We start from the raw sequence: 27,714 nt of genomic DNA, 5'->3' as shown, positions 1-27,714 counted from the left end.
AAACAGGCTTGGGGTTTTCCCCCTTCTTCTTAGAATCTTTAGTCCCCTCTGGTATCCAGTTTCAAAAAATAGCATTGAAAAATCTTTATGACTTATGATAACCAGGATTGTCAGAATAAGTTTGTTTCCCCAAGAGGCTGCTTATTTTTTAATACTTAATTCCAAAATCTTAAAAATTCAGATTTATTTGGTTCCTTAACTGGTTTATAACTTTCTAAGATATGTATTGAGATTCTCAGTTATCCAGGTCATTCATGGTGTCCCAAGGGTGCTTCTGTTCAAAAGGCAACTGGATTTCCTTGATTATTTTCTTGAAAATGTTATGCTTCTCATCAGCTTCCCCTCCAGTAAGTCAGAACTGAAGAAGCTTCTTGTATGAGAAGCAAAACATTTTCAAAGGAAAAAACAAAGTCTGGTTGGCTTTTGGGGAGGGGGGGAGTATCTGTGGAACAACTTTCTTAGATTAAAATCTTATTTAGCTTTTTGCTCTTTATTTCAAATTAAATATTTAAGTTTGAAATTAATTTTTCTTTTGTTCAGATTTGAACTGAATGAACTCGCCCCAAACTTTTCAAACTTGTCATTGTTAAGGTCTCTACCTCTTTAAGATGGGTAATAGAGAATTTCTCAAAGGGATTAAGAAGCGAGGCATGTGAATTTAGCATCCTTTAAAAGGATCCACTGTAATTGCAAGAAAGATGACGTTGTTGAATGGTCCTTTTGTCTTCTAAAGTTAAAATGTGGAAAAAAGTGGTGTCTTGCAGTCACCTCATGAAGAGTGGCTGTTTGGAGCACCTGTGGGCAATTTCTTGTTCTCTCTATCCGGAGAGACTCCAAGGAATCAGTCTTACTACTCACCAATTCTTTCATCTTTGTGTGGCTGTCGGCTATTTTCACAGAGACTTCTTTAGTTCGCCTTCCCTTCCCTGGAAGTCTTATTGAGCGCTTCATTTATAGCCTCCAAGTGCTCCTTACCTCTTGGTATTGCTAACCTTTGATCTTCATTTCTGTAGAATGCCAGGCAGCGCTCCAGATTTCAAGTATTTACCCTCATTAAATTCTATTCTGTGGACTACTAGGACATTCACAAGAACAGATGCAAACCATTTTTGATTCTGTTTTAATATTAATATGAAATTAATATTAATAGTAAGTCCCAACTATTTCCCAAAGCCTAACTTAATTAAGCTTGATTAAGCTAATTTATGATCCAATTTCATTTTTATGATTGCTCTTGGATTGTAACTAAAATGAACTGTTCCTTGGGCTATTTATGAACACAGTAAAAATTACACTAAAGTCCCATGTATAGTAAATCTTTTATTTCATTCTGAAGTCACATTCTTGCATGTTTTATATACTTAATACATAATTCTATAAGATGCTTTCAAAATGCCTTGAAGCTGTCAGGAGAAAAATATCCTGATTAATCAAGATGCACTGGGGGTTACCAAGTGAATAATTTTCTCGTTTCAGAATGGTGAATTCTTTTTCATTAAAAATATATTTTTTTTTTAAAAAAAGGCTTCTATCTGGTAAAGTAGAGAGAGGTCTGTCAGGGAGCAATGTTCCTCTGATACTGTTCCTGTAAGGAGAAGATTTCAATTATTTAAAAGCCTTCTGCCAAATGTCTTCACAAGTCACAACCTCTGTTGCGCTGGTGAGACAAACATTCAATTTAATCCATATGAAGCTGTTGCCCTCAACAGTCCAAAGGAGGGGAAAAGGCTATACTAAATCTTTGTACAGATTTTTTTAGCTCTCTATTTTTAAATCTTTATCACAGAAGGTCAGTATAGCTACCAATCTGATCTTTCTCCTTCAACAATTTCTCTTTCCTGCTTAAGATGTACCAAATGTGTATCTTAAGTCCTTTGTACGGAAGTTACTTTTCCCATCCAGTGGGAGAGCAATGGAGTGGAAACTGAGCCAGAAAAATATGACACAGAAAGCTAAATACTCCAAACGTGTGACGTCCTTGTTAGATACACTTGGGTGTTATACAACATATAAAAATGTCAATTTCTAATCTTTATGGAGTTACTTAGAAGTGAATCTCATTGAAGGGCTAAGTAATTGCCCAACTTTTTAAGTTACCAACTACTCTTCTGGAAATTCAGAAAGTCATTGTATATCAACAAATAACACCTGAAGTCTTGGAAATCTTTCCCACATGCTTCATAATATGGTATGAAAGCAGCAACATGTCTATAACGTCCATAAATTTCATACGAATTGGCTATTGTCAGATGATTAATTTCACAAGAGAGAAAAGTTTGCTATAATGGTAGAAGAGAATATTTGTAGCTCAGGGCTGAAATGAGGGGTCCTTGGTGCTCACTGAGCTTGGTTGCTTTCTTGCAGATGTTTCACTACCAAACTAGGTAATATTTGTGCACTGATGATACCTAGTTTGGTAACAACCAAGTGCAGAGAGCACCGAGGACCCCGCTGTCTTTTTAAAGCAAATACTTAAATCATGTAAGACTGAGCTGTAGCGCAATGGTGACAGTAGCTGAAAGGAGGAGAAAACTAATTTCTGACAGTTTGTCTTCATCTCTCAAAATCCCCAATACCACTTTCTACACTGCTTAAAATATTTCCTAACTATCTGGGAGTAGATGTTCAACGTGTATAAACTGCAAAAAAAACTACCTCCCCACTCTTTCATTATCAAGCAGTGAAACTCAGAATTGTTTATTATTAAATGAATTACATCACCCAATTCCACAACTGGAGCCTGAAATCAGTCCGTGGTATTCTTAAAATGCTGCTATGGCATTTCTACCTAGACTAGTTAACTAATAAATTGAATTTATTTTGTCTTTAGGAGTAAAGACAACACACAACACATACACACAAAACATGCATACAATACACACACTTAAAAAAAAGAAAGAAAGAAATGGCATTTTCAACAGGTCCAAAAATCACTTGTTTCTTCTCCTGGTGAAAGATTAAAGACATCTGGAGAACAGCTATGTAAATTAGGGAAAGAAGTATCCTTGAAATGGATTTAAAATTATATTTTACAATCTAACAATTCCTCTTACTTTAAAAATATATAAAAATTATTGTCCTTTCTGTGCATGTCTTCCTATCCCTGTAGGAATAGACTCTAGGCACACAGGAACAATTCTACATTTACTCATTACTGTTTCCTTGTTGTGAGAGGCCAAATTGGCTTCCTCTTCTAAAGATACACAAGAGTGAATCCATTTTAAACTTACAGATGGCTTCAAGGTTTCTATAATCCTCTCTCTGGATTCTCCCAATCCACACGAGCTGTTCTCTTTCCCCTGAATTTCTGGGGTTTCAGGAGCATTTGGCTTCACAATCCCGTCTTCACTGCTACTATGTTTTGTTTCATTTCCATTACTTTCTGAAGGCTTTTGCGCTTGGCTAGGATCAACAAGGTTTGTTTTATCCAGGTTTGAATCTCTGTTGGTTTTCTCCATTTCATCATTAGCCTCATTCTGTTCTTTAGGATTCAATTCATTCTGTAAGAGATTCTAATATCAGTGAGTTACTTTAGTAACAACCATCAACACATAAACTAATAGCAATTATATACCACTTGAAAGAGATGATTACAGTCTAACGAATTATAAGGTGCAAAATTTCTAACAAGACACACGCTGATACATATTTCCATCTCAACTATTCACTTCTTTTAAATATTTTGATAAACTATATAGAAACTGTTCTACTTAAAAATTTTCAAAGTAAGTTAATTTTAGACAAGCATATTTCCCCTCCAAACAAATTCCACACTGATTTTCTAGAAATTATTTATTTTGCTCGCATTCTTTTGTTCTCCTCAAAGATATATTTATCTACAACATAAACAAGTAAGGATGTATCCCTAGGCAATTTATCTGGGAGTGGATCCCACTGAAGTTAGTGGGGCTGTCTTCTAAATATATATGTATTGGATTACATGCTTCCTAATATATAATTAATATTTTTCAGGTCAACTAAAATATATTGCAGCATTATGAAATGATACTTATATATACATACACTTCAGAAGTGCTAGCTAATGCCCCTTAATTATAGCGCTATACATATGTGCAAAGTATTCCATGAATGGAACAGCCAGTTTTGGGTGATCCATACTAGGACCAAAATCTGTATTGTAGGGAAGAAGGGACGTTAAATTAAAAATAACTTAAAAGGTGGACTGCAGAAATTAATTTGTTTTCTTAGCTGTTTTATAAAACCTTGAACTGTTAATATTACTGCCAGAGGACAAATTATAACTCCTATACTATTTCATTGCAGATTTTCCTTTTAACAGTGTTGTGCTTTATGGTTTTTGTCTTTTAATGTCTGGAGACGTACAGTGGTTTCTAAGCCCAATAAGTTAATGCAGCGATCCCCAACCTTTGCGGCTTGGCAGCCTGGCTGGGGGGGGGGGAAGAGGGGAACTGGGTCATGCGAGTGGTGAGCTGGTATGCATGCACATGCACTCACAGCTCAACTTGTGCAAATTGAGCTGCATGTCCGTGTGCACCAGCCCGCCGCTCACACAGCCCTGTTACGAATAGGCCACAGCCTGCTAGTGGGCTGCGGCACAGGGATTGGGGATCGCTGGGTTAGTGGATAAATATAACACAAACACAACCAATTTAATTAGAATTAAAACCGATATGCTTCTGATTACCTTGGCTGCCAATTTGGAATGCTCTTCTGCTGGTACATCCAGTGTACTGCCGGCGTGCACAACCTCTATGTTGTTTTTTTGGACACTGTCAGATCTGGGTTGCCCGTTTCTTCTTGATGCATCTCCTCTGTCATAAGGACCTCCCGGGGTGGACTCTGCATTTCCACTCAAGTCGTTTGCCTTGGCACCTGCCTGTTTTGGCTGCAGCATTGGTGGGGATTGATTTCTATCCCTTGGGGGAAGAGGGGGAGGCTGTGGCTTTTCCTGGTATGGTAAACCTCTTAGAGCAGTGACAGATTTTCCTGCCCCATAGCAGAAAATCTAGAAAAGAATTGTGTTAAGGTCCCGAACAAAACGTTACAATTCCAGTCTTCACATTTACCAAACTCTTTACATTGTTATGCGCAATGATTTCTATTTATCCAATAGAGACTTTCCTATCTTTTCTATTACAGCACCCTCCTCCAACTATGCCACCAAAATCTTTTTTGGTGGACCCTCCCCCCAAAATTGGAGAAATTCCAGAGAAATTGGTGACATGAACTGAAGGTGCAGAATAAGGGAAATTTGATCCACAGCCAAGTTTCTGCTGATAGAAAGGCTCTGTTGGACAGGATCCACATGTAGCCAAACAAGGACACTATATATTTTTAACATTTCTTATTAAATATTATTTTCTCAAATATTTGCTTCCAATCTTTACCACCCAGAGTATTTAAATGGGATTTCTTTCTGTCTTACAGGAAGAGTTCTTAACCTTTTTTATATTTATCTGAACTTTTAGATTATGAATATAGGAAGAATTGTAAATTACTGTTAGCGCAATCCCTGTAGATTCAACAACCAAATCATTTTTATCATGGTACACGACATTAATTTTAATGTCGTGTACCATTAGTTTTTGGTCCAGGATCCCATCCCGTTCATGTTGGAGACACTGTTTAAGGTGCTTCCAGGTTGAAAGGATTAGCCAGTAACATCCCCATCATCTGGGGAATGGCCCTTGGGCTTATGTCCCAATCAAGGAACTGGAGCAAAAGACTGGAGCTCGCTCCGCCATGCAGCAGCACTTGGGTATCAAACACAGACTTGCTAACCTCCAATCCAGTGTCCACGTGAGCCATCACACACCCAGACCAGGATAATTTACCTAGAACATGACTGTGAATGAACTTTGTACATGAGTTGTCCCTCCAACCTCTTGGGTAATAAGTGGCACTATGAGAAATTCACCAAAAGCAGTTGAGGAGGGGGCGTTAACAACCTCAGGTATCCTTTCCAGTGTAATTACATCGATTTTCCTCGTACTGAATTCATTGGGGCCACTGTAGGTCATATGCACAAGAGATATGCTGAATCATAGATTTGGAATGGGCCTGGAAACTCAACCAAACAAAGGGCACTAAGCACAATTTAGAATTAGTTCCACTATTGAACTGATCTTGCTAATAGGATTTTTTTTCCCTAGCACGGAATGGTCTGGAGCTTACAGCTTGTACTGTGGGACATCAGAGGCCAAAATCCAGATGAATCCCCTTCAAGCAAATACTTACCAAAGTTGCTCCTGCCATTATGATCAGCACTGGAATCTGTAGAAGTACTGGAATTTCTTTCATGAGAGCTCTAATAAATTCACCAATTCCTTGTCCTATGTGCTTCAATGGTTCTGTTACAAAATTGGTAAATGTAACAGCCAGGGCCTAAAACAGGAGACAACAATAAACATTAGAATGCTTTGACAGCTTCCCTACAGAACAAAGGGAAAACATCTAGAACTTAAAAAAAAATACCTTTGTTGGAGGAACGAACAAAATCGGATTTACCATGAGGGTTTCATAGTACTTTTGGCAAGGATCATCTTGGTATGTAAACGAGGTTCTAAAAATCTCTGCAGTCAAAAAGCAAGAAATCATTCAGTCAAACAAAAACTGTATTTTAAAGGTAAGTAGAAATTAACTGCTTGAAAATAAAATTTGCAATTACTTTAGCAATATTTACAGCAGTGTTTCTCAACCCTGGCAAATTTAAGATCGATGGACTTCAACTCTCAGAACCAATACCTCCCACAAACTCATGTGCTTCTTATCTGTACTACCTCGCAGGGCTGACAGTTCACGAGCTAATAGAAGAGGCACCCTCCTAAAAAAAGACCCTTGGAGGAAGGGGTTCCTTTCCTCTGGCAACTGACGCATAACTGGAAATAAAAGGCTTCAGGGTTTGAAGAAATCCAAGTATTAATCAAACCTGCCTAGAGATCTGTAAATTCATTTCAAATCTGTACAATTAGTTAGCTAAATTTTCTATCAGGGTGTTAAAAAGCATCTCAGAAGATTATCTGCCCAAAACTATTCCCCTTTCCCAAGCTATTAGACATTCCAGCGTCCAAGGCTTTCCTTAAATCACTTTTTTTTAAATTGGCAATTCTTTCAGCCAAGGCTTTTTGTTCATTTTGTTGTCTTATTTCTTATTTATGGTATTATTGTTCTGATTTTTTCCTTCTCATATACTTGCTTTGAATTTCTGTGGAAGAAAAAGCAGCATAGTGATAAAAACACGTGTATTTTCAAAAAGAGGTTGGGCACGAAAAAGTTGCAGTAGCACAGGGCTGTCAAACTCAATTTCATTGAGGGCCGCATCAGCATTGCGGTTGCCCTTGGGGGGCCGGGTGGGTGTGGCCAGGGTGGGTGCGGCCTACTGGGTGGGCATGGCCAGCTCTACATCTTTCGCATCAAGGGTGCCTGTGGGGGCCTGGGCAGGAGTGGGACAGATCTGAGGGTCTCTGGCAGAAGGGGGTGGGACCGAGGCAACGCCAAGGCATGGTGCATTTCTTCATTCCTCACAAAGGGTGACACCTCCCCAGCATGCACCCAGGGGGCGGGATCAACACAACAAGGGCTGGTTCCTCGCTGTTTCCGGACAGCCTTGTGGAGCTAAGACTGAATGTGTTTCAGCACAGATAGCCACCACAAAATTGTACATTGGCTCCCAGTCGGTCTCGGCCAGGGCCAAGGCAGTGGGGGCCGTTCCCTCACTGTTTCCAGGATGGCTTTGCGGGCCACATGAAACTACTTCACGGGCCGCATCCAGGCCCCGGGCCTTGTGTTTGACATGTCTGCAGTAGCAGAAGAGAGGTGACAAGCTACTTACCCCAAAGGCTGTCTATCCATTGAAGCTTCTCCACACAGATTTTTTCAACATTTCCCATTTTGGCCACTTCTGACTGGTGCTGAGCGAAGGCTTTCTAAACCCCCCCCCCAATTAAAGGATTCAACAATTCTTGAATAAAATCACTGAGTTTATTTTTATTTTTTTAGTCTTTCTTTTAAAATGTCTCTTAAAAGCAAATGGCTCCAATGTAGACCCAACACTGTTGAGACTAAATAAGAGAACATAGATATTGTAGTCCTTGGAGGTTCTATTCTTGCAACGCTTGGAGAGAATGTAAGAATGGGTAGGTGCAAACTAGGTCTTTCTTCACTCCCTCCTAGGATGAGAATAGCTTTTTTCAGAAATGTCATATGCAAGAAATAAAGGAGGAGGATCCTAAAGCCTCTAACCTTTTAAGACTAACTAGTGTGAAAATAAGATAAGCAAGAAAAAAAATTATTAAGAAAGATTATATCTTATGCATTCTGTATCCCTTCCCCCTTAAACAAAAACTATTCATGGCACCAGCGGATGAGATGCTCAATCCACCATTACAGTGGATGTCCTTAGATGGGTCTGTAGCACTATCCATTTTGTTAAGTCACTAGTTACTAAGAATTTATTTCATTTATTTATTTATTTATTTTTAAATTAGATTTATGTCCCTTATCTTTCTTTCAGGAATTCAAGGTGGAGTAGATAATACTCCCTCCTCCAATTCTCAAACCAGAACCTACAGTATGGTAACAATTTTTCTACAACTTCCTTCATTACATGACAAAGATGTTTTTGTCAGTGTAAGCTCATCGCTAGGAATGATACGAAATGCAAAATAAAAAAAAAATTCTGAATAACTATTCTGTAACTTTGTTAAAATAAATGTAAGTTGTAAGTGTACTCTTTTCATCTTTTACTGTTATAATTCATTAACATACATTAACATTTATATTTTAAAACTTTCATTGCATATTTCAGTCAAGCTGGACAATTGCTCTATGTTTCCATAGAAATATCAGTTTGAATAGTGGAAGTTTGATTAATGCGACCATTATGTGGGATTCATTATTAGCACTAACTGATACCTACATGTGTTGTTGACTGTACAATTAAATGGTGAGTACCGTAATATTTAAGTTTTGTTTGAGGCCAAATATATCTATCATCCTTCCCACTTCTTCAAAATAAATAAGGTTGTTTACCTTATAGAGGTACATCCAGTTCCATCCAAAACTGATGAGAAAACTGATTATCATAAGACGCTTAATCTGAGACAACCAACTAACACGTGTCCATAATTCCGTTGCAATAATGACTGAGATGCTTGCTAAACACAAAAGGACCTTTTGTAGAAAAATAACAAAGAATACAGGAATGTAGTTGGTGAGAATTTATTAATTTCAACAAACACATTTCTACCTTGTGATTAAACTGAATTTAAATATCTTCATCTTTTGTAACTTGTGATAATGCATCATGAACTGGGTCACTTTGTTTTTGCACTCTCAAATAGTGTAATAATCAAAAACTCTATTGAACTCCCAGTGGAAAACTACTTATGACAAGAAGTTTATCTAGCTCATACTGTTCTTCCTTTTTTGTTCTTTTTTGAACAAATGAACCAAAAACTTGGGGTGTTTCATCATGAGTGAGAAAAATCACATAAAATTAACTTGTTCTCATATTATCGGTGTATGGTTTGTTGATTTATGTTTAGTATGATGTGCATTTCTAATTGTAGCTTGTTCATCATTAAAACTACCACTACAGACATGTTGGGAGCACTGAAACGTTTCCGGGTTGAAATGATTAGCCAGTATCATCCCCACTGTCCCTTTGGGGGCTCAATTGGGGGCTCCTTTTGGGTCCCTGTTAATTTGCCCACTGAAGTGGTACCCATCTATCTACTTCCATTTGTCCGCTTTTGAACTGCTAGGTCAGCAGGAGCTGGAGCGATGGATGGGAGCTCACCCCATCCTGCAGCAACAACCAGGACTTGAATGTGAACCTGCCAATCATCAGCATCATAACCACATGAGCTACTGCACTCCTATCATTAAAATTAATTTAGCATTAGAAATAAGAATACAGCCCTTTTGTTACTCAGGCTATGAGATTTACGATTTGTAAGGCCTGGTATTTCAGAAAGCTTCCCTTACCATGAAGACATTATATGGATCAACCCCAAATGTGTCCTCAAACTTCCATTTCCATGCTTCATAATCATGAGGTCTACAATTAATCAGAATACTGTTAACGGCTTCGTCTAGAGAAGCAGATTTCCAGCCTTCTTCCTTAAGGAACTTGTTAATTTCATTAACTGATTGGCTGGTGAGGATGATCTCAGCATCATAATGCACTTCCCTGGTATTATCATCGGGCTAAAATAAAGCACACACAAAATAATCAGAGCAGCCCAAATATTTTTGCAGAATAAATACATGCAAAGGGTTCACAGCTGATCAGTCATATGGTAAATCCTGATTCAGTGGCCTTTCAAAAGGTCAAGAATAATCACCAAAAAGTACCCTCCAGAATGAAGATATAAGAAAATGCGCATTTTGCTATAAAATGCTCTGAACATTAAAGATGCTAAACTTCTATCCCAATCACAATAGAGTTTGGATGTTGTTGTAGCAGGTACCAGCCAATTGTACCCTGAAGGCATTTAAAACTTTTAAAGTATTATTGTATTATTAAAGCAAAAAGTTAAAATGTGAAACTACCATAAAATCAAGCAAAATGCCAGCTTCAGGATCATTTATGTTTACAGGAATAGTTTTGGACCATACCCAGGCATTATGGGCAAGTTAGATAATAAACACGGGGGTAAATTCAACTCAGCCACTCAGATAATTCTCTTCAGTGAGGTTACAAATGTGAGTTCAAATATTTTCACAACTCACTGAGCCCACTGTAGTATCAACCTGAATATATATCCTTGGCAAGTAGTTTGTGAGTTTACTCATAAGATGATCAGAGGATTCCCAAAAATGTTTTCTGCAACCATTTAATGGCATCAGCATCATCCAAAGTAATTGGTCATGCTGATTTTCATACATAGTTAAGAAGGCCCCAAGTCCAAGACTATATTACATTAAGAAAAGATTGATTTTATCTCTAATGGCTACACATGTAAATCAAACAAACCAAGGCCTCTTCAAGCAACTCCTTTCAAGGACTTTTGTAGACTGCGTCTTGATTAATATATGTCATTTGTTAGATAGGCCCATTTTATTTTTAAAAGTGGACAGTTAGTTATGCCAACTCCTGCGCTTTAGTTATGAGAAAATACACATAACCAGAAAAATGCTCAAAATTCTTAACTGATTCTTAGGTACTCACTAGTCCAAGTCTTCCAACTTCATTTAAAATCTTATTCAAGTATCTTCTAAAAACATGAATGCTGCTGCTTTCATGTAACCTTGCTTTACATTTTTTTTCATATTCATCAAGCTGAAAAAATAAAGTCCTCCAAAATTATCTCCGGTATAAATTGATGGAAATATAACAAGCAGATCTGATCATTTTTTCACATCCGCGGGTAACACTGTAAACTCAAAAGTTTTGGAAAATAATTCAAACCAGAATGAAACAAATCTTAAAACTGGAATTTAAATCTGAGATATTTTAATTGTATTTTATGAATTCATATAGTATAATCATATAAAGCATACTTTCCTTCAAAATATATTGAATTAGCTGTATATGTGGGAATTGCTGCAAGGATGGCCTTTCCTTAGAAAGGATGTTTGATCCTGTCTATGGAAGAACAACTAACCAAGTTATGAGAGTATGCTTTAATATCAGAATAATTTCATATCTTAAAAGTAAATGGAACACCGAATTTAATTCAAAGTGAAAATTATTTCTAGATTACAATTTAATACACAGATTTGTATCACATCCAAAATTTAGGTTTCATTATACATAAAATCTATATTTCAATATTCTAGAATTTAGAGATGATTTTTAATAATAATATAGAACAAAGATTCACAGGGTTGGAAGGTACCTTAGAGGTCATCTAGTCAAACCCCATCCTTATACCATCCAGACAAATTGTTGGGTAGTCTAGAAAAACTCCTAGTATGTTGAATATTATTGTTATTAAATTATTTGCCACTTATCTCTCCATGGGGCTACTCTAGGTGGTTCACAACTATAAAAAAATAAAGAAATAAAAAGTTTAAACAAAGAAAAAGTAAAATAGAATAATAAAACAAACAAGGAAAACAAAACAAAGAAAATATATCAATATGACCAGTAAAAAAGATATAGATAGGATTTATTTTCATTTATAATCCTGTAGTTTATATTGTGCTGACTATGGTTCTTGATATTTATGCTTCTTTAGACTTAATGGCAATTTTTAAGCTTTCAACATTCACAATAATGATATGCTGTAATATTATAGCCTCTATATTTGTAAATTTTTTGTTTATTCATTTGTATTTTTATTTCAGCCCTTTTCTTTGTTCTTTTTCTTTGTTGTGTTACTTCGAAATGCCTAACAAAAGTATATATTGAAAAATTTCAGCTGATTTAAGTAGGAGTCTAGCTGAAAATATCCATGAACATTTAACAGCTTTTTTTTACAAATATGGGAGATGATCTAATAATAATGTCAAAGTGATATTTTAACAAGGCCAGAATTTATTCAAGCTACGATGAAGCAATATTTTATTAAAAACATACATAGTCAACTAGCATGATGCAAACTAACCTTATGAGTTACAGAATCTAGTTTTGTTTGGCACCTGGAAATTTCCATTAGATTTTCTTCGGCCACTTTTGTTGGTGGTACTCTCTTATTTTCAAAATCATTTGGATTCACATGCTGCAATTTTAATCATTTGTTAATATTTCTACTATTGAACATGAAGCTGCTTCATTCTTCTTATTTCTACAAAAAATATACAGTTATATATATATATATATATATATATATATATACATGTTTTCTGAGGTTTCCACGGGTGTTTGTATGTAAGTCTTTGGTTATCCGGGTTTTCTCCTGCGTCAAATTGGAAGTGACACTTCCAATTTGACGTGAGAGAAAACCCAAATAACCAAAGACCTATATATATGTGTGTGTGTGTGTGTGTGTGTGTGTGTGTGTGTATGTGTGTATTTATATGAAGTAGAGATTGACAAGAGTATATATTAGCTTCGGTTGAACAGCAAATTGGTCAATAATGTCAATTATCATATTCAAGTCTCTCCTATCTGATTATGGTGTTGACCATCCTCCACAGTTCACTGATGTTCATCAAAAAATTCTCCATAGTCAGTCAGGAACTTTGCAATGTTTTTTTCTCCTGATAGTTAGTGAAAACTGTATACATTTGAATGGGGTGTGACTAAAATGCAGGAAGGCTGCTCAGAAAGATAATACGTACAAAAATGTTTTTGTCCATAGATTCTCAAGTGAGGGCATTAATGTACACATGATTTATGGCACTGGAGTTAATTTTTAAAAAAACAGAAATGGAAGGCCTGAATATCAATCCTAGTTTCTTCAAACCCTCTCTTTTGTGGATCCTTAGGATTCTTAAAACTGTTTTCCAAGCTTTAAAGCTCAATTCTAAGTTCCTGAATTTGATGACTATGCTTCCAAAAAAGGAGGTATTCCTGATATGTAAGTTAAGGTAAGGTAAACAGCTCCTAACCTAGAGATGACCTCGAATTTGCATCATAAAGAAAGAATATTTATTTATTTATATTACTGTCCAAAGCGACTCCAATATCTCTACGCTTACCTTGTCAGGCTTTCGCATTGTTCCTGATGCTGCATCATAATTCAACATGTCTGTTGGATCAATCCAATCATCATTCTGAGTTTCACTCCTTCCTATCAGCAGGACTGGATACAGAAGCAAATAAAGTAGCATCCTCTGTCAGGAAGCACATTGGATGGTTTTAGCAAAATGCAGGAGGCAAAGTCAACCATCTAGTGCTCAAAATTTTCCAAGTTATTGAATTATCTGGCTACAACAAGCTGTCTCCCAGCAATGCATGACCCAACCTCTACTCGAAAGAGGAGTATTTATTTGTGTATTTTTTTACATAAACTAACTTGGTTTACATCCTTTTGGCAAATATGGGAGGCTGAACAGGGAAGAATTCACCCCGGTGCAGTTCCACAATGCTGTTGAATAAATATCAATGAACACACATAACCCCATATTTGATTTCTCTATTGAAAGAGAAATGATTAAACAGCTTTCATTTTCACAATGAATTAGTATCCAGAATTCACTTAAAGAACTTAGAGTAGAATACATCCTCCTCTATTTAAATTATGTAAACAGAAAGACAAGTAAAGTTTGTATTTATTGTTTCACTACCTGTTATCTGTTAATTAATCTTAGAATATAAACTTCTCAAAATAGACATTGTAGAGGACTTTAGAACCTAAGTTCCAGCTCTTAAAATTTTTCTGTGTGATGAAATAATAACACTGACGTGTTTTCTTCTTTGTTAAATTGTATACATGAGCTTGTGTATTCAGTAGAAATTGAAAAAAGATAAAACATATCACTTCCAAAAAGTGATTTAAAAACTCTATTTGAGCTAAGACTATAAAATAAGAAAATAGAATTGTTACCTATGTGTACAGTGACTATACAAGCTTGAAAAAAGGGGAAATTTGAAAGAGGTTCACAAGGATAAAAAAATATTCCTTATGTTTATAACTTTTACTCTACAAAGGAAAATTCAAGAACAAAACCAAGAAAATATGAAGAAATCAATATATAGATAGATGCTATGAATAAATGGTTCAGTTCTATGTAGCAGATATCCCAAAATTGTAAAACAAGATTGTAAATTAATATTCCAAGTGAAAGTTTTGCCCAATTTGCTACCTTCTAGGTAGCCTGGAGTACAGTATATTTCTCATAACCCCCAGCATGTCCTGCCGTTATTCACAGGATACCATAGGCACCAGGCTAGAAAAGGGCAGACGGTGAGTTCAACTCCCGCTTTAGCCATGAAAGCCAGCAGGGTGAGCTTGGGCCAGTCACTCTCTCTTAGCCCATCTCACCTCAGAGTTGTTGTGGGGACAATAGCAGGATGGTTATTTGATATAAATATCTTGCTGCTTTAAAAAGGGGAGCTCGAATAAACATTCTTGGGAAGCACAGCCCATCTTGTTGGACTTCCAGATATTTAAAGAACAATAGAAGCAGAGAGGAGTATTAAATACCTTCACTGCCTTAAGTCGTTTATAAAAATAATAAAGATGGGATGATAATAATAAATAAAATAATAGAAGTTCTATTCCCCTTTGAAGAGCCTCAGGTTAGGATGGATAGAGAGGGAAAATTAATAATGAAGAATCACCTCCACAAGATGGGTGTTATAGAAGTTTAATAAATGATAATAAGAATAAAAAGTAGTGATGCAGTCCCATGTGCATACAGTTACTTTCATGTAATGACCACAATTGGGACTGGCAATTTAGTCATTAGGTTAAGCAATCACTAATTGAATCCATGACTGGGCTTTTGATTTTACTTATACCTTCCTTCCCTTTACAGACCTGCGAAGGCTGTAGAGTTTCTTTTTCGTCACTGTTGCAACTTGAATGGTTGCTAAACAAGGCAGACAATAAATGAGAACTACTTCTATAAAACAGCCAATTTTAAGTCAGTCAAGGAATGTCCCTGGGTGATGTTCCCAGTCACACTCTCTCAGCCACACCTACTCACAAAGTTGTTGGGGGGGGGCATACAGAAGAAAGCAGCGCTGAATGAAAGATGGAATACACACCCCCACTCAATGAATAGATAACCACATTTACTGCCCATTCAGGAAACTTGAATACAAAGCAAACAATGCCCCTTTGTGTCAAGAATCATTTTCAGTTGCTGGAATCATAAGTAACACACATAATCTTCCACTTACGAGCACAATTGAGCCCAAAATTTATGTGGCTAAATGAAACAGTTAAGTGAATTTTGTCCCATTTTAAGACCTTTCTTGCCACTGTTAAGTGAATCACTGCAGTTATTAAGTTAGTAACACGGTTGCTAAATGAATCTGGCTTCCTCATTGACTTTGCTTGCAAGAAAGCCACAAAAAGCAGTCACATGACCCCAGGACACCCAACTGTCCTAAGTAAGAGTCGGTTGCCAAGTGTCCAAATTTTGATCACATGACCGTGGGGATGCTGCAACGGTCGTTAAGTGTGAAAAACGGCCCTAAATCACTTTTTTTTTCAGTGCCATTGTAACTTTGAATGTGTCAAATAAATGTACACTTTGCCCTTTTTCTTATTACGATGAATCGAAGCCGTAGATGCGGACAGGGCAAAGCCGACCCGGGGCAGGAGATTGTAGGGAAAAGGTGCCTTGGAAATCCTGCGCCCGTTCCCCCCACACACAAAAACCATACGAATCCCCGAAAGGTGGCTGCACGCTTAACAAGCTGTGTATCTGCCACCCACACAGGCTCATTTTAAAAGCTGAAGCCTCTTTACTGGGCGGGAAAACGTGCTGACAAAATTCCCTGCAGGAAATGTTTTCCTACAAAGAATGCGCGCAAGCCCAAAGAGGCGCGCGCTCCCGCAAAAGACGAAGAGGTGGGGAAGGCAAACTCACTTGGGGAGGCGTCCCCCTCGAGTTCGGAGAGGCCCTCCTTTTTTCCCTCGTATCCTCACCCCGCTCAGTTTCCTCACCGCCTTCTTTCCGCCGCTGCTTCTCTCCGCCCGTTAACCAACACACTTCTGCCTGGCGAAGGAGGCGGCGTTGACCCCGTCGCGTTGTCGTCTGAAATGCAGAAGCTTCATGTGGACACCCAGTGTTGCATTTCGGGAAATCTAATATGGCCGTTATCGGAGACAGAATGGTGGCTGAACAAAGCTTCGGGTTTGGATGTTTCTGCTCAGGGTCCGAAGTTGTGACTGAACAAGATAGAGCAAAAACCTTGGCTCTTTTATGATTCGTGGACTTCAACTCCCAGAATTCCTGAGCCAGCCATGCTGAGGAGAAAGGGAGGTTTCCAAGCTGATCCATGCTGGCTCAGGAATTCTGGGAGTTGAAGTCCACGAGTCATAAAAGAGCCAAGGTTGCCTACCCCCCGAGATAGAGGAACCGCAGTCTGCATGACAGGATGCCCACTTGCGACCTCGCTTTTGGAGATCCTGAGTGGGAGTTGCTACCTCGCTGATACTGGAAAAATAGCACTAGGAAAAGCTATCAGGCGAAGAAAAATGCTTTTTTTTTCTTTCTTTTACTATGCCTTTGCCACAAGAATAGGTCTCTTAATTTAAGAGATTTTTAGGATTACAGCGCATTCCGGGTTCTAGGGAATGCTTAATCTTTGTTGCTGAAATGATTGGAGACCAAACTTGCTAAAAGGTTTTCTTCTCCTATGCTGTTGTATACCATATCTATGGTACCTGGAATTAGGGTCTATTTTAAAGGATCTACTTAAAGTGAATGATGTTTGTTAGGCATACAACTATCAAAATATGTCTTTTGATAAGGCATACTAATTAAATCATATCCTCCTTTGGAGTTTCGTGTGTGGTGATTCCTAGGCATTGTGGGACCAGCTAAAAGATGTTTCTATTCAACAGGCATTTTGGTACAATTAGCTTTAAAAATCAATTTTTTAAAAGTAAGGGTTACTGTGATATTTTGTGTTTGTTATCTAAATTGGTATGATATTTGTTTTTTGTATGATGCTAAAAATCCCCGTTATCAGGCAAAAAATACAAATATAGCTTTTTCATAATAAAAAAAATATTTTGACAAGGACATTAGAGAATTGAGTCTATCTACTTTAGGGATATAATCCAATTAAGACTGTAAAAATGTAATATTGTGAGATCTGCAGTAACTCTTATTTTAAAAGTTTATTCTGCTATTTTGGTTTCCATATATATGCAAGGATAGGCCAAGAATTTTAGGTGCCAAAATGCACCTTAAAAAAAATTAACTTTGGCTTTTCAGCAGATGAGCTAATCTGTGCGTACATATGGTAAAGTTTTTAGAAGTACAGATATTTCCATTATATATGCACAGATAAGCCCATCCATGGATAAGCAGCCTTTGAATTTTTATTCAAACTAGTATGAAAAATGTGGTTCACCCTACTATAGGTAATGCATTTTTCATGTTATTTTGGTAAAAATGTGAGTGTATATTCCTATACTTCCTTATATGCACCTATACATGGTAGTTGTTTCCATATGAAGGAAGAAAAAAAAATACAGCTTCACTTTCAGGTGTCAAAATCTTTATTGAATTTAAGTACATATACACTTCTATAGTAACCTCAACTTTTTTTTAATGACAGTTCAAAAAGATCTTGCTAGAGTGCACAGCATATATTAATTAGAACCAAGCCTTAAATTTTACTTCAAATAAATAATCCAAATATTTAAAAATTTAATTTAAAAGCAATATAAATGTACAATATGAAAATATAAAACAATACATGAACATAATACTCTAAATATAGAAATAAAATTGCAACTATATTATATAGTCAGTGCAAGAAATTAAAAGTTCCAAATAAACTTCTGAACTGGGAAATAATTTAGTTTTAGATTATCATGCAGACATAGCATTTCAAGCCATGCTATTGCCTTTAAAATTCGTACGGTATTCTATATATACACAGGAGAAAACTGTGTGTAACCAGAAATATTTTGAAACATTTTATTATACTGTTTTGCAATGGTGAGAAATGGGCAACTTAATATATTAATTTTTTTCAATAATGCAATTAGTAATTATAGCAACTTCAGAAAAAATCCTAACTGCATACACAATACTTTCACATATGTGCCTCTGTAGGATTATAGCCACTGATATCAAAATAATTGTACCAACCACACCTAATAGTGTGCTTCCTTTCCTACATTACACAGAGGTATTTTGTTGCATTCGCATCCAGTAATGCTAACGTCACTTCACACCAATGTTTTTTCTACCAAAAGCTTGAGTGTTGAACATAATCTAACAAAGTATAGCCTTAAACTGAGAATCATTTCATATATCTCAATCTCTAGATAGTTACTATGATCGAGTCAGCCCCTCTTTAGCCATCTTTAGAGTTCATAATTATATGTATTAAACAAAACTTTGATGGGTAAGGTTTTGGACCACTAATTAAGATAGATGTAAACAACGTACAGCATGGCGTAACAAGACTTATTTGTGTGGATGCTATGATATTGCATGTGATTTCCTTGAACTGTAATTCAGTCTGGATTTTTAAAAAATATTGTCACTGAGACAAAGATCAGGGAATGCAAATAACACAAAGTGTAAACACATAATTAAATTTAACTTTTGGAGTGCACATTGACTTTGCAAGAGCTCTTGTAACAAACTTCAGCAACAAGACTATAGTAGGTCGTAGCAGCATGAGATCACATGGAAAGCACTGAAAAATAATCCACACCAACACACCAACATCTCATAACAATCAAGTTTCTGTGGGATGCATCGTCCTGCTCAATATGCTGCTTTTCTTATGGACACTCCAGTTGTCTTGTGTGTGCTTTATCCGTACAGATTGCCTTTAGCCATTATAACTCCAGAGTTTGACAGTTCTGTCAGCAGAAGATGATAAGAAGGAAAGATCCTGTGTGTGCCATCTGCACTGAATCACTTTGTCCTTATGTTCCCCTACTACCATAGTTGGTAGCTGCTTAGTAAGGTCACCTGTGAAAAATAATTAAATATTGCTAAAGGATGTCTGCACACACTGCATTTATTTTATCTTTACACATAAACTTTATTTAGTTCAAGATCATTAAAGATGTACTGTGAAATAGTTCAGATGGATTATGCTTCCCAATCCCTCATTTCATGTATTACCAAACAAGTAATCCTATATCTGGTCTGGATGATTCTGGACCATTTACTGTCTCTGAACCAAACCCAGCAGGATTGCTGTAGGGAAAATAAGAGGAAAAGAAGTATCGGGCATGTTTATTGCCTTGACTTATAAAAAATACTAAAGGTGGGATAAAAACCAAATAAATACATTTATGAAGTTGTTCTGAAGATAGAGATGGGGAGTATTTGTGCTATTCAGGAATCATTCAGAAGTGAAATTACCTTGCAGATCTGTGACTTTTATTTTCATGTCATAAGATCCTGTGAGAAGGTAATGAGCTCCAGGGGAGAAGCGAACAGAGCGGACATCACTGGAATGAGGATGATAACTTTGAACCATCCGCCCACCACGAATGTCATAAAGCATACAACTGGAATCTTCCTGTCCAGTAGCTAGTAGACGACCACTAGGATCTACAGCTACAGATGCAACAGCACTGCCTAAAAGAAAAGAAACCATTATATACTGTAAGCCTGGTTTCAAATCAAGATTTTAATGTAGATTTTCTAAAATACTAGTCAAAATAAGGATGCATTTACAATCATTGGTATCAACACAGGTTCAACTGTATAATACTGTTAAGGAGATCTGATTTTGTCTTTGCAACTCTGATAAAAACAGGAACATTTGATTCAGAAAGCTAAATTTACTTGACAATAAAAGCATGTATAAGTAAAAGTTTTAAGTTACTTTACATTTTAAAAATGATATTTCATACGATGTGAGATTGGAACATTGATCATTAAATATGCAATTGACAAAATAAACATCCTGTAGTATTATTTGAAAAGTCCCTCTAATAATAGTGTTAACTGTCTAACAAAAGATTCCCAGTATTTGCTCAAATTTATGAAGAAGCTGTTCCTTTTCATGACAATCTCCATCTTCTGCACAATAAATATATTCAACAGTTGCCATCAATAAGGCTTTTTAGGTCAATATCAGTAAGCATACCAGTTCCATGAAAAGTTGTTCCAACAACTCGAACACAACTTGGTACTCTAAGATCCCAGAATCTCACAGTCTTGTCTTGGGATCCTGATGCTATCATCCATCCGCTCCATGTATAAAGTGCTAAAATGTGACCTGCATACAACAGATACTGATTTGTATTCGCTGCAGTTTTAAAAAAGCTATTAACATCTATAGCAACATCACTTAGACATATATACCGCTTCATAGTCTCTACAGCTCTCTAAGCGGTCTATAATTAAGAAACATTTAAGCCACAACAAGGGAGACTATAAGAGGTGCTTGTAACTTTTATCTTTATGTTTTTAATGTATAGTATGCATTTTAAACTTTATTAAATTTTTCATATAGCAAGACATTTATAAAGCCAATGATTCTGATGAGCTGTGAACATACCAGTGTGGCCGCTCAAAGCATGGAGACCTTGCCCTCGCTGGCAGTCTGTGGTATAAATATTACAGTCACCAGCTCCAGCACTTATTAAAATGGCGCCACCGCTTTCAGGACCTTCCATAAAAGCTAGATCTCTAATAGTGCCATCATGCATGCTAAATTCCAGATCAGGCCCTAAAAGCATTAAAACAGGAAAAATATAAAGAAATGCATTTTTAGTACAGGGTAGGTTTAGTAACCATTTAAGGAATTTTATGACGCTATGTGAAAAATGATCAAAAGCTTGGCTTTGAAAAGCTGAAAAAGAAATAGACCTTCAATTCTTCAATATGTATAGTTAATGTGTTTTAGCAAACTGCAACCAGGACAGGCTGTGGTTTTGAAAAGGACTCTTATCAGGCTTACCTGGCAGCACAGCAGGAATCCGTATAAACATTTAATCAGTGGGAAAAATAATTTTCTTTCCTAACAGTGGGCTTTGTCTTGTGCTGGAGCAAAATTTAAATAGAGACATTCTAGGTACTTAAAATGGAGTTTACCAAACTCCAATTATATATATTTTTAAAGAGAGTCTGCAGTAATTGCAGAAAATTCTAATCAGTGGTGGGATTCAAATATGTGAACAAGCGGTTCTCTGTGTGGATGCCACTTCCGGAAGTTCATTCTGGACTTGGGCAACAAAAAATTAGCTACCGGTTCTGCTGAAGTGGTGCGAACTGGTTGAATCCCACCACTGATTCTAATTCCATTACAATGAATAGCAATGGAGTCTGTTAGAGCAGAGGTCCCCAACCTTTTGGGCACCAGGGACCGGTTCCATGGAGAGGTTTTTCTGCGGACCAGAGGGGGTGTGGTTTTGAATACTGCCTGCATCCTGAGGATGGAACTTTGCTTGTTTGTGTGGCCCGGTTGCTGGCATGCTGCGGCCCGGTACTGGTCCATGGACTGGGGGTTGGGGACCCCTATGTTAGAGTCCCATTAGTAACTTAAGGCTCCTGTGTAAAAACGAAATCACATTAAACTTCAGTTTAATGGGCTAATGGAGGAAGCTGTGTCCCCATTAATCCATTAAAGAAGTTAATAAATGGCAAATGGCCCTAAAAGGCATTCATATGCAAGAATGATTAATGATAATTACAGTAAACACCTGTAAACTGCTATGATTAATAATGGATAACCGAAAATAGTTTATTCCATCAGGAGAGCTGCTGCATTTTACTTTTTCTGTTCTGAACTCACTGAAAAAAAAAGGAATGTCATCTAACAATGAATAATCATTTTTGAGGAAAAAGTAATGCTTTTGGGTGGCAGAGCCATTATTACGTATATTTGGATAAAACCTGATTTAAGCATTTTATACACAAAATACATGAAGATATTTCATCTATAATACAGTAAATATTTTGCCATTCATCAACATTTATTTGTAATTAATTTTGTATATAATATGTACGTGGTAGAAAATAGAGACAGAGAAATGGATTCTGTCCTAATTTAGGAAAGGAGAAAATGCTATTCAGAATTAGAATTTATCAATGATTCCCTCTGAAAATATTTCAGATTGAAAGAAACAGCCAGTTCTAACTCAGTCACATTATTAGCAAGAGCTATTTTGTTTTTCTTCTATCTTCTATATATCTGTTCAGATATATTAAAATTTATAATTGCTTGCACTTACCAGTGGCATTACAGGTATCTGCATTGAAAGGCAGCACTTTAACGTATTTGTCATTGGAACCAGTAGCCAGCAATTGTCCACAGGGGCTCCATGCTACACAATAGATTGATCCCTTGTGATGTTTGTTCCGTTTGAAACGAACGACTGGTTGTTTAGGAGTGCTATTACCACTAAAAAATATTATAAAGATTATAAGGTTATTATATATCCTTCACTCTGTGTCTTTGTGTGCATGAATATATGTATGTGAACATATACAGCCAACTACAATAGTTTCTGCCTAAATAAGAATATTGGAAAAGAGTAATTATTTTCACCAAATAATTTTAAATGGTTTAAATAAGATATTAGGAAATAAAATACAAAAAGATAGATTATTAAATATAAAATAAATGTAACTAGCAGAAGTATATCTAATCATAGAGGTTGAGTTGAAACTAGTTAATTTTATGTGAATATGAAAACAAAGCTATATACAGGGAGTCCTTGACTTACAACTGTTCATATAGTGACCATTCAAAGTTACAACGGCTTTGAAAAAAGTGACTTATGACCATTTTTTCACACGACTGTTGCAGCATCCCCACAGTCACGTGATCAAAATTCAGACGCTTGGCAACTGACTCGTATTTATGACGGTTGCAGTGTCCCAGGGTCATGTGATCACCTTTTGTGACCTTCTGACAAACAGAGTCAATGGGGAAGTCAGATTCACTTAACAACTTTTGTTAGTAACTTAACATCTGCAGTGATTCACTTAACAACTGTGGCAAGCAAGTTTGTAAAATGGCACAAAACTCACTTAACAGAAATTTTGGCCTCAATTGTAAGTTAAGGACTGTCTGTATTTAAACATTTATGTGACTGTTGGGAACACCTCTAAATAATAATAGTAATAATTTATTAAATGTATGTGCCAACTGTCTGTTTTTAAAAAGTAAAATAAAGCAAAACAAAGTGCTGTCATAACTATCTAGCTTTATTTAGGTATGTCATGAAAGAATATGTTGGAATTAGAACAGTTTGATTTGCAATTTCTTTCTCACATTATATCATCTGAGTCAACAATATACAATTCTGTGCATATCCATTCAGAAATAAAACTCAAAGAGATCAGTGATGAATATGGAGGACTGCAGTCTAATTTAGCTGGTTATAAATTATTTCCATTTCAAACTTAATTAAATCGTTTTTAAAAAGTTTTATCCTGTACTAAAATTGTATTTTATGCTACAACATCCATCAGTGTTTGTGTGTCTTATAGATTTACAATAAATGAAAGAAAGGGCACTGCTAAAATGATTGGGGAAGCAATATGTAAGATGGACATTTCATTTCCCTGATGTAATTCCAAATTTCAGAATGCTCTGGTGCCTGTTTTTTCCCCCAGTCTAAAGTCATTTGCTGAAATTTCCATTAATTTCAAATAAAAGGCTATTCATATATTCATATCAAAAGAGGAGATGGGGGAATCATGGCAAGAAATGATTGACCTTTGTCTTTTCCCAATTTGGGGTTTATTAGCTATGCTTCAAAACTGTTTAACCTTCACATCTTGCCTAGGTTGTTTTACATTTTTAAACTAAAGCATTTATAATTTATTATCCTTATTTTCACAAAAATATATATACATTAGAACCACATTAGAGTAAACTTTGAAATAATTTGTATATTCCTAGCTTGTCCTCTCATTCCAGCAAAATATATCGGCCTATCATTCCCCTATAAAACACAACTAAATCAATTGCTGAATCAATCTTGTTGCAATGTAGATTTTTAAAAAAAATAATAGGATTTTTTTCTCTTCAAAGACTCTTGTTGTTAGTTGCGAAGTCGTGTCTGACCCATCGTGACCCCATGGACAATGTTCCTCCAGGTCTTCCTGTCCTCTACCATCTTCTGGAGTCCATTTAAGCTCACACCTACTGCTTCAGTGACTCCATCCAGCCACCTCATTCTCTGTTGTCCCCTTCTTCTATTGCCCTCAATCTTTCCCAGCATTAGGCTCTTCTCCAGTGAGTCCTTCCTTCTCATTAGGTGGCCAAAGTATTTGAGTTTCATCTTCAGGATCTGGCCTTCTAAAGAGAAGTCAGGGTTGATCTCCTCAAGGACTGACCGGTTTGATCGCCTTGCAGTCCAAGGGACTCGCAGGAGTCTTCTCCAGCACCATAGTTCAAAGGCCTCAATTCTTTGGCGCTCAACCTTTCTTATGGTCCAACTTTCAGAGCCATACATTGCAACTGGAAAAACCATGGGCTTGACTATACACACTTTTGTTGGCAGGGTGATGTCTCTGCTTTTTAGTATGCCGTCTAGATTTGCTATAGCTTTTCTCCCCAGGAGTGTCTTTTAATTTCTTGGCTGCAGTCCCCATCTGCGGTGATCTTGGAGCCCAGGAAAATAAAATCTGTCACTACCTCCATTTCTTCCCCATTTGCCAGGAATTGAGAGGGCCGGATGCCATGATCTTGGTTTTCTTAATGTTGAGTTTCAAGCCAACTTTTGCACTCTCCTTCTTCACCCGCCTCAAGAGGCTCTTTAGTTTCTCTTCACCCAAATCTTGCAACAATGGGCTAATGCAGGATGGGAAGTTTTTGATCTCCCAAATCCAGTGCTCAGGAATTTGAACACTGGAACTAATGGTATACAAATCTTTTCATATATAAAATCCACTTCCAAGAATCCCAAATTTTTTTGTTTCTAAGCAGAATAGTAGGGCTTATGGAATGTTGCTAATATAAATCAATCTGGAGTCATAGTATTTGCTGATCTATTATAACTCATCCACAGTTCAATCAATAAAAAGAGATTTACTTTCTGCCTCTGCATTTTGTTCCATTGAGACAACAACTTGCTGAAATAGGAGTTAAATGATTCCACTGTTTGAAATAAAATCCAATACCTAGCTATTCAATCCAATCCATATGAATACCGCTTTGTGGTAACAGTTGCTGGGATTTGTCGGAATGTACAAAATCAATTTTGTGAGAGAACTTTTCTATAACTGCCCTCACCTTGAAAAGCAACTTTTAACCACCTTTGTATTCAGAGAACAAAACAAAAAGCTCGGCGTTTTTATCTATAATTAGAATATATGCAACAGAACAGATCCACTTCTAATGTTATAGGAGCGAAGGTTAATTTATATGATTGGACTGCCCAAAATAATTTTCGCAATCCATATAGTTAAAGTGGAAAGAAAGACTAACGTTTATTTTCTTAAGCCACTTGAGACAGTGTACTTGAGACAGTGAAGGCAAAGTATTATATGCACCAAAACAAATTGATGTATAAGAAAACAAATTTAGCCATATGCAGATACAATGGCTCATAACTATAATGCTAATGAAAGTGTAATAATGCCTAGCGTTATTTTCTTTTTCTATACAAGCATAACCATAACCAAAACAGTCCCAAGGAAAGAGACATTTGACAATCATTTACAGGCAGCTGTAAAATGTATATATGTAAAACATGTATGTAAAAGTAATGACGTAATGTTACTTCTCGGCTGTTGAACGGAGCAAATAAAAGAGGATGCTAATATAGCAACGGACAGCTAATATAATCAAGACATTTTTAACAGTAGCATTTTTTTTAAAAAAAAAAAGAATCATGATACAGAAGCTGAAAAGTGGAGTAGTGTATTAAGTTATAAAAAGTGAAGGAAAAAATGGCCCAAGCATATAGAGAAGGCAATATATTTACATGTGGGAAAGCACATAATGGAAAAGCCAAAAGAAAAAGAAACCCAATGAACTAAAGATTCCAAAGTGTAGGTAAGAGGAAATAAATATACTAGTTACTTTGTTGTCATCTTTATAGAAGAAGAGAGCGCAGATCTGCCTAAGTCAAATACGAGTTTTTGAGGAACAGCAGTGGAGGAGCTAAACAACATATAAGCAAATAGTTACAAAGAGACTAGAAATATAACTTCACAAGATATCCTATGTGAGCTAACACACTTATGGCATTTTCAGTTTTACATGGTGAAAGCTGGCTTGTGATGGGTCACACAAAAACACACACTGGGGCAATATTTTATACAAACTGACAACTAAATGAAGAAGCAGCAAGTCAGGTAATCTAAGGCACAGTCATTACTGGTTCCCTTTGGCCATGCTTGGCAGCCACACAAGACAATGAAGATTGAAGAAACTCAGCGAGAATGATGGAACCACTGAACCCAATTTAAAATTACCTTACTTTCTAAATTTCTTACTTTATAGAAAGATACAAATGGAAAATGAACCATGATTCCAAATGCATTTTCAGTAGTCACAATGACTTCAATGGAACAATTTGTTTGTTAAGGTCATCAACATAAGGCCTGCTATTGGTCACCTGTGCATGATAATTTGATTGCTGGTATCAAAATTAGAGGAAAGATACTATAGGTGGTCCACATTTTCCAACCACAATTGGGGCTGGCGGCTCTGTCACTGTGCAACACCATGATAAAGTGAAAAGTCATGTGACTGCAATGACTTACGACATTGGTTCCATTGAAGTTAAATGAATCACTGCAGGTCATTAAGTGAAATATCATGTTACTGCATCCTCAACTTCCTGCTGGCTTCCCCACTGACTTTGTTGAAAGCCAGTTATAAAGGTTGCAAATGGCGATCATGTGACCACAGGATGCTGTAACATTCATAAATGTGCAGTGCTTGCCAAATGTCCTAATTGCAATCATGTAGCTGCAAGGATGCAACAGTTACAATTTTGAGGATCAATTAAAAGCCTCTGTTTTCAGCGCCATCATAACTTCAAACAGTTGTTGAATTAGCAATTGATAAGTGAGGACTACTTATTTTTTAACACCAGTAAAATTAAGAAATGTAACCGGTTTAACTCTTGGGCTAGGGATAAAATAAAGGCAATTTTATAGGAGTATTCATTTTTTAAAAAAAGATTTGCCAGGGTACATTTTTACCAGAGTTAAGTACAGGGTGGAAATGTGCTATGCATTTTTTCTTTTCCTGTCCTTGCCAGCAAA

The 27,714-nt window shown here is 36.5% G+C and overlaps 2 protein-coding genes across 10 annotated transcripts in view; both read right to left on the bottom strand.

The window, feature by feature from the left end:
• Positions 1-1,300: 1,300 nt before the first annotated feature.
• On the bottom strand, positions 1,301-16,680 carry CLCC1 (chloride channel CLIC like 1). 7 transcript variants are annotated; one of them, XM_039329596.1, is made up of 12 exons: positions 16,494-16,678; positions 13,573-13,707; positions 12,537-12,650; positions 11,156-11,266; positions 9,970-10,191; positions 9,013-9,153; positions 7,814-7,907; positions 6,457-6,554; positions 6,220-6,366; positions 4,667-4,987; positions 3,231-3,512; positions 1,301-1,585 (listed from the first exon to the last, which is right to left on the bottom strand). In XM_039329596.1, the coding sequence occupies exons 2-12, from the start codon at positions 13,702-13,704 to the stop codon at positions 1,556-1,558; spliced, it is 1,692 nt and encodes a 563-aa protein (XP_039185530.1). In that variant the 5' UTR covers positions 13,705-13,707; positions 16,494-16,678; the 3' UTR covers positions 1,301-1,555. The 7 variants fall into 7 exon arrangements, with proteins under 7 accessions (XP_039185530.1, XP_039185529.1, XP_039185528.1 ...); XM_039329595.1 differs by having other exon boundaries at positions 16,476-16,677; XM_039329594.1 differs by having other exon boundaries at positions 16,417-16,676.
• A 1,361-nt stretch (positions 16,681-18,041) lies between these two features.
• The window catches only part of WDR47 (WD repeat domain 47), a 36,312-nt gene continuing 26,639 nt past the window's right edge, over positions 18,042-27,714 (bottom strand). For 2 of the 3 annotated variants that reach the window (XM_039329602.1, XM_039329601.1), the window contains exons 11-16: positions 26,522-26,602; positions 22,716-22,885; positions 21,041-21,211; positions 20,627-20,758; positions 19,894-20,112; positions 18,042-19,494 (exon numbers count right to left, since the gene is read on the bottom strand). In XM_039329602.1, coding sequence (XP_039185536.1) covers positions 19,352-19,494; positions 19,894-20,112; positions 20,627-20,758; positions 21,041-21,211; positions 22,716-22,885; positions 26,522-26,602 — 916 coding nt within the window. In that variant the 3' untranslated portion in view covers positions 18,042-19,351. The remainder of the gene's footprint in view (positions 19,495-19,893; positions 20,113-20,626; positions 20,759-21,040; positions 21,212-22,715; positions 22,886-26,521; positions 26,603-27,714) is intronic. The other variant, XM_039329603.1, reaches the window with a different exon arrangement.

The sequence above is a fragment of the Crotalus tigris genome, unplaced genomic scaffold, assembly GCF_016545835.1.
Source record: "Crotalus tigris isolate CLP2741 ecotype Arizona unplaced genomic scaffold, ASM1654583v1 scf7180000024401.5802323, whole genome shotgun sequence".
NCBI lineage: Eukaryota > Metazoa > Chordata > Lepidosauria > Squamata > Viperidae > Crotalus > Crotalus tigris.
This window is presented reverse-complemented; position numbering and strand designations above follow the sequence as displayed.